The sequence below is a fragment of the Pseudophryne corroboree genome, chromosome 7, assembly GCF_028390025.1.
Source record: "Pseudophryne corroboree isolate aPseCor3 chromosome 7, aPseCor3.hap2, whole genome shotgun sequence".
NCBI classification, from domain to species: Eukaryota; Metazoa; Chordata; class Amphibia; order Anura; family Myobatrachidae; genus Pseudophryne; species Pseudophryne corroboree.
In genome coordinates, this window is record NC_086450.1 from 108168522 (window position 1) to 108182724 (window position 14203).

General features: G+C 45.1%; 1 protein-coding gene across 7 annotated transcripts in view; it reads right to left on the minus strand.

Moving 5' to 3' along the window:
• GALNT13 (polypeptide N-acetylgalactosaminyltransferase 13) overlaps positions 1–14203 on the minus strand; it is a 770323-nt gene that overhangs the window by 648900 nt on the left and 107220 nt on the right. The window contains exon 1 of one of the 7 annotated variants that reach the window (XM_063933522.1): positions 8011–8147. The exons of 5 other annotated variants lie outside the window; for them this stretch is intronic. In XM_063933522.1, the coding sequence (XP_063789592.1) occupies positions 8011–8056 (46 nt within the window). In that variant the 5' untranslated portion in view covers positions 8057–8147. Of the gene's footprint in view, positions 1–7265; positions 7331–8010; positions 8148–14203 lie in introns of those variants that run through there. One more of the 7 variants, XM_063933525.1, reaches the window with a different exon arrangement.

Here is a 14203-nt window from a genome sequence, read left to right on the forward strand (position 1 = left end):
AGAAGGCTAGGTGAGACCTATTCTAAATCTAAAAAAAATTTGAACACTTACAAAGGTTCAAATCAAGATGGAGTCACTCAGAGCAGTGATAACGAACCGGGAAGAAGGGGACTATATGGTGTCCCGAGACATCAGGGATGCTTACCTCCATGTCCCAAATTTGCCCTTATCACTAAGGGTACCTCAGGTTCGTGGTACAGAACTGTCACTATCAGTTTCAGACGCTGCCGTTTGGATTGTCCACGGCACCCCGGGTCTTTACCAAGGTAATGGCCGAAATGATGGTTCTTCTTCGAAGAATAGGCGTCTTAATTATCCCTTACTTGGACGATCTCCTGATAAGGGCAAAGTCCAGGGAACAGTTGGAGGTCGGAGTAGCACTATCTCGGATACTGTTACAACAGCAGGGGTGGATTCTAAATATTCCAAAATCGCAGCTGATCCCGACAACAAGTCTCCTGTGCTTAGGGATGATTCTGGACACAGTCCAGAAAAAGGTGTTTCTCCCGGAAGAGAAAGCCAGGGAGTTATCCGAGCTAGTCAGGAACCTCCTAAAATCAGTGCATCATTGCACAAGGGCCATGGTAAAAAAATGGTGACTTCCTTCGAAGCAATTCCAGTCGGCAGATTTCATGCAAGAACTTTTCAGTGGGATCTGCTGGACAAATGGTCCGGATCGCATCTTCAGATGCATCAGCGGATAACCCTGTCTCCAAGGACAAGGGTGTCTCTCCTGTGGTGGTTACAGAGTGCTCATCTTCTAGAGGGCCGCAGATTCGACATTCAGTTTTGGATGTTGGTGACCACGGAGGCCAGCCCGAGAGGCTGGGGAGCAGTCACACAAGGAAAAAATTTCCAGGGAGTGTGATCAAGTCTGGAGACTTTTCTCCACATAAATATAGCTAAGGGTAAATTTATAATGCTCTAAGCTTAGCAAGACCTCTGCTTCAAGGTCAGCCGGTATTGATCCAGTGGGATAAAACATCACGGCAGTCGCCCACGTAAATAGACAGGGCGGCACAAGAAGCAGGAGGGCAGTGGCAAAAACTGCAAGGACTTTTCGCTGGGAGGAAAATCATGTGATAGCACTGTCAGCAGTGTTTCATTCCGGGAATGGAAACTGGGAAGCAGACTTCCTCAGTAGGCACGACCTCCACCCGGCAGAGTGGGAACTTCATGGGGAAGTTTTCCACATGATTGTAAACCGTTGGGAATTACCAAAGGTGGACATGATGGCGTCCCGTCTGAACAAAAAACGGGACAGGTATTGCGCCAGGTTAAGAGACCCTCAGGCAATAGCTGTGGACGTTCTGGTAACACCGTGGGTGTACCAGTCGGTGTATGTGTTCCATCCTCTGCTTTTCATACCTAAGGTACTGAGAATTATAAGACGTAGAGGAGTAAGAACTATACTCATGGCTCCGGATTGGCCAAGAAGGACTTGGTACCCGGAACTTCAAGAGATGCTCACAGAGGACTTATGGCCTCTGCCGCTAAGAAGGGACTTGTTTCAGCAAGTACCATGTCTGTTCTAAGACTTACCGCAGCTGCGTTTGACGGCATGGCGGTGGAACGCCGGATCCCAAGGGAAAAGGCATTCAGGAAGAGGTCATTCCTACCCTGGTCAAAGCCAGAAAGGAGGTGACCGCACAACATTATCACCACATGTGGCGAAAATATGTTGCGTGGTGTGAGGCCAGGAAGGCCCCACGAAGAAATTTCAACTCGGTCGATTCCTGCATTTCCTGCAAACAGGAGTGTCTATGGGCCTCAAATTGGGGTCCATTAAGGTTCAAATTTCGGCCCTGTCGATTTTTCTTCCAGAAAGAATTGGCTTCAGTTCCTGAAGTCCAGAAGTTTGTCAAGGGAGTATTGCATATACAACACCCTTTTGTGCCTCCAGTGGCACTGTGGGATCTCAACGTAGTTCTGGGATTCCTCAAAACACATTGGTTTAAAACCAGTCAAATCTGTGGATTTGAAGCATCTCACATGAAAAGTGCACATGCTCTTGGACCTGGCCTGGACCAGGCGAGTGTCAAATTGGTGGTTTTTTTCTCAAAAAAGCCCATATCTGTTTGTCCATTCGGACAGGGCAGAGCTGCGGACTCGTCCCCAGTTCTCTCCCTAAGGTGGTGTCAGTGTTTCACCTGAACCAGCTTATTGTGGTGTCTTGCGCCTACTAGGGACTTGGAGGACTCCAAGTTGCTAGATGTGGTCAGGGCCCTGAAAATATAGGTTCCAGGACGGCTGGAGTCAGGAAAACTGACTTGCTGTTATCCTGTATGCACCCAACAAACTGGGTGCTCTTGCTTCTAAGCAGACTTTTGCTAGTTGGATGTGTAATACAATTCAGCTTGCACATTCTGTGGCAGGCCTGCCACAGCCAAAATATGTAAATGCGCATTCCACAAGGAAGGTGGGCTCATCTTGGGCGGCTGCCCGAGGGGTCTCGGCTTTACAACTTTGCCGAGCGGCTATTTAGTCAGGGGCAAACACGTTTGTAAAATCCTACAAATTTGATAACCTGGCTAAGGAGGACCTGGAGTTCTCTCATTCGGTGCTGCAGAGTCATCCGCACTCTCCCGCCCGTTTGGGAGCTTTGGTATAATCCCCATGGTCCTTTCAGGAACCCCAGCATCCACTAGGACGATAGAGAAAATAAGAATTTACTTACCGATAATTCTATTTCTCGGAGTCCGTAGTGGATGCTGGGCGCCCATCCCAAGTGCGGATTATCTGCAATACTTGTACATAGTTACAAAAATCGGGTTATTATTGTTGTGAGCCATCTTTCAGAGGCTCCGCTGTTATCATACTGTTAACTGGGTTCAGATCACAGGTTGTACAGTGTGATTGGTGTGGCTGGTATGAGTCTTACCCGGGATTCATAAATCCTTCCTTATTGTGTACGCTCGTCCGGGCACAGTATCCTAACTGAGGCTTGGAGGAGGGTCATAGGGGGAGGAGCCAGTGCACACCACCTGATCCTAAAGCTTTACTTTTTGTGCCCTGTCTCCTGCGGAGCCGCTATTCCCCATGGTCCTTTCAGGAACCCCAGCATCCACTACGGACTCCGAGAAATAGAATTATCGGTAAGTAAATTCTTATTTTATCATGCCTCCGGGCGACTGGGACGAACTTACGCCACTGATTACTTTATATTATACATTGTAAAGTGCTATGTTCCTGTGAAAACCCTTTACCAGTACATCATGTTAATCTCTATGTTCCTTGCAATCTACTGTGTTATTCTACACTGATTATGTTTTATGTAAGTTAATAAATACAGTAGCAGCAGGTTAGGACGGCACAGAAGAAAATATACAACTGTGGAGCAAATTCATTCCACTTGTGCCCTGTCCCTTCACCTTATTATATGAGGCGTCTCTCTTATGAAAACACCGGAGCATAAAGTTACCCAAGCAGCACTGCTTTATACATCATTGTACAACAGAAAAGTCTGACTGTAGTCATGTGATCGAAATCTTTGTGCAAGTGTCATGTATGCAGTGCGGCTAGGCATATGGTTAATTTACTATAAGTAAAATAAAAAAATTAGTCTCCTTAACCATTTTTAGCACATTCACAATTGGGTGACAATAAACATTAATTGTTGAATAATTAGGATAGATAATATTTTTTTTTAAATAAACAATGTGGTTGCGCTAACGCAGAGTTATTTAACCTGTGATTTACCAGCTTTATGTGTTGGCCAGTGGATGCTGGTATTTGTAGTTCCACAGGACATACCTGTGTTTTTTACGCCACTCCAGTTACCTCCCTGTCAGTCACTTTGTGAATAAATCCTCTCTGTGATTGCCATCTCAGTAATACCGCAGCACATATGCATTGTTACTTAGAGCTTCCGCAGTCCGCCGATTATCTCTCAACTGCAAAAACATCAGGATTGCATACTAAGAAAGAATTCAATGACACATGCGCTTGTAAAGTATTAAAAAACTACAAATTCAATTTATTAAAATAATAATATCATATACCCCACAGTCGACTGGACAGAAAACATAAAGTGCTATATAAATATAATATGAGCTTTTATACAAAACACCACTCCCCAGGAGGCTAATTCGAGGATTTGTCCATATAGCAGCAAATATGAATCACTTTAATGCTGATTATGATGATTCACTTGCGACTACAGCGCTGCAGTTTTATAACTCTGCACAAAGAGAATGTTCTAGCTGGAAATCTCACAGCATAGTGATAATAAAGGCTCCTTATCTTGCAGTGTCCATATGTGCTACGTATATACCTCTCCTTATTAGGATGCTCCCGGCTAATCCTTTAAGCACAGCTCTGGCTTGGGGCTCCAGATAGAAAAGGAGGACAGAGAAAGTTTACTACACATGCAGGTCGACTCTCTGTCAGTAGTCCAGACACTGTAGAGGCAGTAATGTAACGCGTTTCCCCGCCTTCATCGGCTTCCCCGCTCAATCAGTGGCTTACTCAGACATAAGACCCATGGGGGTAGATGTATTAACCTGTAGAAGGCATAAGGAAGTGATAAACCAGTGATAAAGCAGTGTTAAATGTAAGGTGATAATGCACCAGCCAATCAGCTCCTAACTGTTAATTTACATATAGGAGCTGATTGGCTGGTATGTTTATCACCTTGCATTTATCTCTGGTTTATCACTTCCTTATACCTTCTCCAGGGTAATACATCTGCCCCATGGTCTTATGTCTGAGGAAGCCACTGATTGAGCGATTGAAGGCAGTGAGATATTATATAGCACTTTATATGTTGTGGGTTTTTAATATGTTTTCTGTCCTGTCGACTGTGGGGTTTATGATATTATTATTTTAATAAATTGACTTTGTGGTTTTTTAATACTTTACAAGCGCATGTGTCATTGAATTCTTCCTCATTTGTGTTTTCTTTTAAAGGGTTGAGTATTCCCCTCTCTGACACAGCTGCTAGGTAAAGGGATTTTTACAGGGTAAACAAGGCGCTTTGTCATTTTTCTGTCTTGCATACTAAGAATCAGGTCCGATGCCTTGGTCGGAGGCAGACGCAACCACATCTTTAGCCGCACTGCATATGATTGTGTTCATAGTGAGACAACCACATGCTGCAGCACAAATCCTTCTCTGTGCATCTCTAGACGTCTTATTGGACACACCATCAAAACTTGCACCAGCCCTATGGTAGGTGACGTTTCTCCGTCTGTACATGGCATCTGGTTCTGCATTTATAGAAGCAGCTGCTGTCAGGAACGCGTCTGTGTCACACCTGGAACTGCCCATTCTCAGGAACGCTCACTAAAATCCACACTCCCTGCGTCCAATTTCATTCTGCATCTGTTTGTGCTAACCATCAGGGCACATAGGCATTAGCCAACTGCATGCACATTGGCGTTGTGTGTGGTTAGCCATTGGTGTTGTTAGGAGCGCCAGATGACCACACACCCCTAGCACGAGATAGCTAGATGCATCCTTTACACCTGTCATGTGCAGAGAAAGAGACATTAGGCCTTATCCCCTCCTGCGCAGTTTTTAGAGAAGGCCTTTTGCTCTGTTCAGCATCTCAGTGACGATATGGCAAATAGAAAACACTATGAAGACTACTGAGGGCCATATCTCCCATGAAACAAATTAGGCTGTGTTAATGGACCAAGGACAACCACAAGGGAGAACTTAATCCCAATAGCTGAAATTAACAGTATTTCTTCTGGAATGTTTCAACGGTTACAAATGAATATGGGCGGGATGTACTAAAGGGAAAATGCGATAAACCCCCCGTTTTTCTGCTAGCAATTGCGTGTTTCTCAATGACATCTTTATACAGACATACCTGCAGCGGGTGTGCATCATAACATAGACAATAACTAGGTCGACCACTATTGGTCGACAGTGACTGTGCCGACACCTGAAATAGGTCGACTTTGTCGATATAAACAAGGTCGACGTGGAAAAAGGTCGACATAAGGACCGGATACCCCTGCGGTATGCCCAGTACCCCACATAGCCATTTGTAGCAGGGCACAGGAGTAAAGACCGGCAGAGATGCCATGGTAGGTGTGTGACATAATAACAAAAGGCACAAAGTTACACTGAGCCATCCGTTCTTAAATAACATAAAAAATTTTTTATGGTTGTATCAATTACACTTTCAATGCAAGTTAAATGGTCTTTTCTCTGGTTAATCATACTGTAGATCACGTCACGTACAGGAGATTTTTGCTTCTACTGACAAATAGTCTCAAAATACAAACCAAGAAAGGATGAACCATTTCTATGTAGAACATGTTCTATCACACTTGTTTAGCTAAGTCTGCAGATAACAGAATGTGACAGCACATAGCAATCCTTTCCTCCAGGGTGTATGACCCAATAATTTCCGTGCCAGTGTCTCTTCTTATAAGCGACAGTGTAGACAAGCTATTCCATGTTATATATTTACTTTACATAATTAAGCTCCCACTAGGATAATTGTTTGCGTATTTTCACATCCAAAACACAGTCACTGAAATATTCAATGTACATTACCACCTTTGGGCAGCCGCATAATGTAACTTCACCCCGCAGTATAGCAAATAACAGGATTCCCCCTCACTAGGAATCCTCTGTCACCTGAAGCTAGGACGTGGATCACATTATTGTACAGCAACGCAACAGACTGGTCTAACTGAATTCTTCAGGATGAACAGGGGGCCAGAGAGATTCCGGGGAAGGTGGGTTATATAAATGGGGGATTGTCCAAAACAACCCCTTATGATGTTCTAGACAGGGAACCAAATTTGTATGTTTAATTTGTATTTATTCATATAAGTGATTGACCTGTAAAGATTATTTATCATATATAGAAAAAAAGGGGAATCTATTTTCAAAATTTTTATGAAAAAATAAAACAGTATTTATATAATAAAGAATCCCAGCTTTTTAAAGAGAAGGAAACTCTCAAATTTGCAGACTCAGGGCAAATTCTGAGCCGTGCGTAGTTCTGCATTTCAGCAAACCGCGTTTATCCAGGTGATGAGTAGGGTAGATAAGGACATTTTTACTGGCAGGGTGACCCAAAAGGACACCATCTGTCAAAAGGAAAACAGAAGTCTGTACAAAGTGGCTATAGTCTACTTTTTAAAGATTATGATCATGTGATAGCAGCTATTGCTTTGTGACTAGCACACAGGTGTAGCTATAGTAGGTGCAGCGGGTGTGGCTGCAATAGGGCCTGGGCTGCCTCCTGGGTCCAGGCCCGCTCCCTGCACCTGTACCCAGTTATGCTGCCAGCAAGGGCTCACCTCCTGAGCTTCTCCTTTCTTGGTAGTGTGCTGGTGCAGGTACATCTGCTGTCCTGTCTGGCTCTGTCTCTCCTCACTGATGCTGGGAGGAGGCACGTCCGTGCCCGGGAATGTACCAGCAGGCTCAGAGTGGCCACACCTCCACCCAGCAGCTGATAAGAGAGGCTGAAAAAATACATTACTCTACAATACATCAATGCATTTTTGCTGCATGTTTTTCAAATTCAATGGTTGGGTCTGTTTTGCATATATATAACCATCAGTGCAAAAACGTATTTTTGTTGTTGTTACAGCCAATGACCGCACCCCTGTGCCTTTGCATGGATTTGTACATTATAACAGGATGCAATTTCATCTCTGGATGAGAGCCTGATTACAACAGTTTAATATGCATATCTAGTTGCAGTTATGTGCGTACTGATGCATCTAAATCAATAGTATGAGATTAAATTCTTGACAATAGAAATTAAAATGAGCTACAAGGGACGGTGCTGCAGGTCTTTATTACTGCTCAAAATGCCTTTATTTTTAAATCACCTAGGAAGTGGCATATACCAAGTTCTAGAAGAGAAGAGTAAGGTGCTAGCTAATGTGATATTATTACAGCTAGTATTTTGGGTCTGTCATTAGCAATGTCGCTAGTAACCTTTCCATCTCTGCCTCCCTCCTCCCATCTGCCTCTCTCTTTCATCTCCATATCTACTGTTTGTCTATCTCCGATCTCTGTCCTTCACCACATACTTGCCTACTGTTTCAGAACAGCCAGGTGGCTCCTGAGAATTGGGAGGCATTCCTGGTCAATTGGAAGAATGGGCATGTCTCCTGAAGCTGGCCGCCATCTAGTAGCCGAGTTTCTGAGTGAAGTGGACAGTACAGGCCCTGCCTCACAATGAAGGGCATTGTCAAGTGGGGGCGGGGCCAGAGTGAAACAATTACATCACCAGGCCCGGCCAGCCCTGCCCACTTCTGCCGCACCACTCCCCCTCAGTGCTGACCTGGCTGCCCCCTCCCGGATATCCCACCCCATCTCTCTCTCATCTCTGCTCCTGTTTACTCCTCCAAAAGGAGAGAGCCATCCACACATTGGCATATCTATAATAGGGGCAGAGTGTGCAGTGCACACGGGGCCCCCTGGGTCCATGAGGGCCCACACTGAACACCCTTAAGCCATATAATTATACTTACCTCTCCGGAGTCCCATGGTGGCCAGCCCTGCAGACAGAAAACACTGGGAAAATAGGGCTGTGGCCATTTTCCCAGTGATTTGCGCATGCGCGGTAGACCAGAGACCTTGCATGGGCAGTAGATTTTGACACAAAGCCAGAGTCTACAGAGCTGCAGCCGCTGCCAGAGAGGAGGGGATCCACACAGAGCCTACACACAGGCCCTCTCCTCTCTTATTCCATCCCTGACTCTCGCCCCCTTCCCTCTCACATGCACTGAGGGTAGAACGTTGGGAGCAGAGAATGCAGAATGGTGTCTTTGACTCTGCATTATCTGTACTTTATGCAGTCATTTGTGGAGAATGCACAGTGCTCCACAAACAGGGTTATGTTCAATTCTACATTTACCCGTGTCCAAATCTGTTTGAGGGTGAGATGATCCCTGCATTGCAATTCACAAAATGATCATGAGTGGAATGTCCAAATAATAGGCAAACAGGTATTACTGTGGCATAAATGGCTTTTCCTCTGCAAACTAGCTCACACTGTAGACATAAACCATAACTACAAGTGCTAAAGAATCAGAGAAAAAGTGGAAATGGAGGAGAACATACTGTATGTAAACTCAGGAACAGGTAAAAGCTACAGTACCATCTGTAAAGGGCCCCATACCCTTCTGCGACATGTTTGTCTGACATGTCGCAGGCGATCACCCCGGCAGCCTCCCGGGGGTGGACAGGATCACCCAAGTTACATCGTATACTGTCCTTTTGCATACGATGTATCCTGGGCAATTCCAGCCATGCCTGCGGGGTCGGACATGATTGAATGTGCAGCACGTTCAATCTTGAGGATCCGATCTGATGCTCACGGGAACGCGCATCGGATCGGAAACCCCTCCAAAATGCTCGATTTCACCCGATATATCAGGCCGAATGCCCGAAATCGGATGAAATCGGGCATTTTCGTCCTAGTGTATGGGGCCCTTAACCACTTGCCTGGCATGGTCGCATCAGAAGCGACCATGCCTGCAAGTGCTCTATCTGACCTGGTCACACAGGATGCGGCCAGTCAGATAGAGAGTGTCAGCAGCGGCAGGGAAGAGAAACTTCCCTCCGCTGCTGCTGTCAGAGGGACCGGAAGGTCCCCCCTCTGCCTCCCTGCACTCTCCCCGTGTCTGTCCTGCTGCCGATCACTGCTGATCGGTCAGCACGGCAGGATCATCCCCCTCCAGCGGTTGCAGACAACGGCAGCCGCTGGGGAGAGTAAATGAACCCTCCCAAGCTACCCCCTGACCCCCCCTGCATACCTGCAGGCTCTCCTGGCTTTCAAAATTAAAGCCGCGATAGTCGGAATGTTCCGATGGTCGCGATGTTCCCGATTGATGTTTCGATGTTTGGGAGAAAAATATTTTTTTTTAAATATATATTTTTTTCCCTTTTTTTTAACTAAAATCATTTGGGATAGGGTTAAAGTCATGTTCTTCACTTAATTCACTCATTAAAAAAAAAATTACAATTTCGGAGCAGTTTTCGGCAAAATAAATCGTCAGTTAAGTGGTTAAGAGTGTGAGATCCTCCCTAAAGGTCATTCAGACAATAACCATATATGATGGCATAATGGCTTTAATTTTTCATGCTTTCAATACATATATAGGTGCATACAGTTTCTTCAGTTTCTTTTTTTAAGAAATGGCTCCATTCAGAACAGTGCATTGCTGGGTCCCATAGAAAAACATAGGTAGAGGCCGAGCAACACAACTGCAGCCTCCTGGGTCCTAGCTCTGCTCTGAAAAGAGCAGAGAGGGTTCCTCTACTGAGTATGGGCGTCAGGCACAATTGCACCGCCCAGTTGATGATTCCGCTTTGCCTCAGAAGAGTGTGCGGGTGCCTCAGGGTGTGTAAAAGACTCAGAGGGAGGGTGTGGGATAGGGTGGTTGTGGCATTGTAAGAATGCCTACCTTTCACTTCAAGGTTATACCTACAGTATTATCACTTAAAGACCACCTTTTTTATTAACTACAAGTGTTACACTTCTCACGTAACTTACTGAAGTCTCATGTATGTCTAGTAAAATACCCTTTGTCACATATTTCTTTTTCATGTTTCACTGACAAAATTGCCCCTATAAATGGTTCCTCTGAGGACATGTAAAGGCCCATACACACTTGCGAGAAATCACAAAACAACTAATTTCTCTAGCATGCGGGGGGCCGCCCAGCACAGGGCAAGGCAGCCCCGCATACCGGGTTCTGCCCACCACCGCTAAAATGCGAGCATTTCTCTGAACAGCGAAGTGATCGCATATTAAGGGTAGCCCTCTGCCTCCGCAGCCTATGCTGTAAAGGCAGTCACCGGGCCGCCATGTTTTGGGTCCAGACCGCGCCGCCGCCCCCCCCAATGCTACAATGTCCACCCAAAACGCCACGTGAACGCCTCCGCCCACCTGAACGCCTCAGCCTGTCAGTCAGGCAGAGGCATTCGCTTAAGTGAGATACCATTGCATCTCACTGTGGCCCTCATTCCGAGTTGTTCGCTCGCTGCTAATTTTAGCAGAATTGCTAATAGGCTAAATCCGGCAGTTCTGCGCATGCGTATGCATCTCAGGGCGCACGCGCTAAGCAAATTTACACAAAACTATGCTATTTTACTCACAGGCGAACAAAGCTTTCCAATCGCTCTGCTGATTGACAGAAAGTGGGAGTTTCTGGGCGGAAACTGGCCGTTTTCAGGGAGTGTGCTTAAAAACGCAGGCGTGCCAGGTAAAAACGCAGGAGTGTCTGGAGAAACGGAGGAGTGGCTGGTCGGACGCTGGGCGTGTTTGTGACGTCAAACCAGGAGCTAAACGGACTGAGGTGATCGCAATCTAGGAGTAGGTCTGGAGCTACTCAAAAACTGCAAGGAAATTGCTTTCGTTAGCAATTCTGCTAATATTAGCAGAATTGCTAATCTTTCGTTAGCAATTGCTAATCTTTCGTTAGCAATTCTGCTATGCTAAAATACACTCCCAGAGGGCGGCGGCTTTGTGTTTGCATTTCTGCTAAAAGTAGCTAGCGAGCGAACAACTCGGAATGAGGGCCTGTGTGCGCACGGCTTCCATACTGAATTAGGCCTTATATAACATTTAGGATATCAGCACTTAGGGGTAGAATTTATCAAACCCTCAAAGAGGACAAATGTATTACCCATAGCAGTCAATTTTACAATTTGATTGGTTGCTACAGGCAACAAAACCTCCACATGTACTTTGTAGATGGTTTGATAAATCACCCCTAAATCACTATCTGAATCTTGAGAATATTTGACATTTCTATGTAAAGCAGAGAAATGCTAGATTTGACACTGTTTTTCCAGCTTTGCTAAAATTCACCTGCACTTTGAGGAGCGATAGAGATAATACAGTTGTTTTCTTCAATGATGTGTCAATCATCACCTATTGCAGAAAATAGCAGTGTATAAACACTAGCAGTAAATGAAACATTATGTAAAGTAAAGAAATGAATTATTCATTCGGCTTCTGAAAATAAAAGAAGCCGTAGAGTTTTTTTGTTTATAAGGGCCAATTATAAAATTATCTGGAACCATCCCAGCATAATCCTAGTGTATTTCTTGCAAAAGTCTCATACCAGAGAATTAGTGACAAGCATCGCTCCAGAATGTATTCAGAAGCAAAAATATAAAAAAGCCATGACATATTATTATTAGAACTGACATGTATCAAGCAGTCACTTATGTTATTTTAAGTACATTGGCAGATGAAGAGTTAGTGCTATGCCAGTAGGCACTGCATATGCTCAGAAAGTAGATAAACAGTACAGTACAAAATGCACTATTGCAGACCTGCATGCATCTAAAATGTAAAAGTTCTAATGTCTAGGGGGAGGATGGGGGGTGGGGAGGGGTCGGGGGAGTTCTCATGCAGCCCCAATACAGTAAAGGCCCATATAGACGGAAGAAATGTGTGCTGAGCGAACTGCTCAGCACACATCTCTCCCGCCGCTTAGCACAGCGTGATGTGTGCTGAGCGTGCGGCGGAGGACAGGGGGACGTGCTAGATTGAGCCTGCATGCAGGCCAATCTAGCACCGGCGATAGCGATGTGCGGGGCCGCGCATCGCTATCGCTGAGGGGGGTACACACGGAGCGATCTGTGCTTAAAATCTAAGCAATCTAGTCAGATTGCTTAGATTTTAAGCATGGATCTCTCCGTGAGTATCCCCCTTAAGAGCATGTAACCACAAATGCAGTCAGATCCAGACGTGCAGGAACCCACTGATATGCCTTGTTGGTAGGTATGTCAGTTGGTAGGTATATCAGTCCGAGGATGATGCCAATATCCATGCACATTATCTGCAGCATGAATATTTGCAGTGGTTGTGTTGTAAAATAAAGGATAGAAAATTTAATGGTAACCACTAAACGTGCTGCTAGCGCTCACAGCCTATGGCTGATACAAGCAAATAGCTGGGCGACAAATAGAGGTTCCCCAAAAATGATCAGCTACCAGTACAGAGACACTATAGCAGGGAAATGCTACATTTTCTCATCTGCTCATGCGCTGTTTGCAAACTCACCATCTGTATCCATGAAGAGAGATCCCTGCCACTCAGTCAGAACCAGCCCCATAATGTCCGCCAACCCTGGCCTTTCAGCACTGTGTTGAATGTCCTAGGGAAATTGGCATTGCTAGCAAAGGGGTGGGGCCGGGATGACGCGAATCGCGAAACTTGGGACAGCAGCGGGGGGGTTGTGCTAGGGGATGCGGGGGGGGGGGTGATGCTCGGCCGGGAGACTTGCCTGCTCTTCTGGGTATATCTTTTAAAACCTGGACTACTAGTGTGTCAGGACCAAGGTTGGGAAATACAGGACTAGCATATTATACAATTCAATGGGAAGTACATTTATATATTTTAAATTTACAATCATTAACAACCTATATATCTCAATAGCCGGTATGTTACATTCACAATGGTATTTTAAACGGGAGGCAGTCAAGGATCCCCACCGCCGGGATCTCGTACTGATCCCTTTTAAACAGTCCCAATCAATAGCATAGTGTAACCAACTTATTACTAGCCTCAATGATCAGCAAATTTTACAGCCTCTAAGTACTCTAGTAACCTAGTATACAATTGTTCCTGACAATTTTATTCAAACTTAATAGCAAGGGTCTACAATTGCCCAAGTCATCATCTGTTGCACACTATGCTGCAACCTCAATAATATCAAATAGATTGAAAGTCTATTCAACTTGTTCAGAACATGATCATGGTTGTTGGACCAGTCTGCTTAGTTCCAACTGCCATTTTCACAAGCCCCCAACAGCTTAGATCGAAATGAAACATGTTAGAAGTTTGAGTTTGCCATTGGTATTGAAAACCAATAAAAATACTATACATTGTAGCAAATTAAACCTGAACATGAGCAAACCATTGCTTGAACTTAGCTATATCTGATGTTTGAGAATTTAACGTGAAGTTTCAATCCCCAGTAAAGATTCAACAGAGTGATTCAAGAACTTCTTTGAAACAAATTGGTACAGCTTTAGCTGCAGGGGAATATCTTGCCGTGGATATAAAAGCGTTGGGGCAGATTATTATTATTATTATTTTCTCTAACGTCCTAGTGGATGCTGGGGACTCCGTCAGGACCATGGGGAATAGCGGGCTCCGCAGGAGACAGGGCACATCTAAAAAAGCTTTTAGGTCACATGGTGCGTACTGGCTCCTCCCCCTATGACCCTCCTCCAAGCCTCAGTTAGGTTTTTGTGCCCGTCC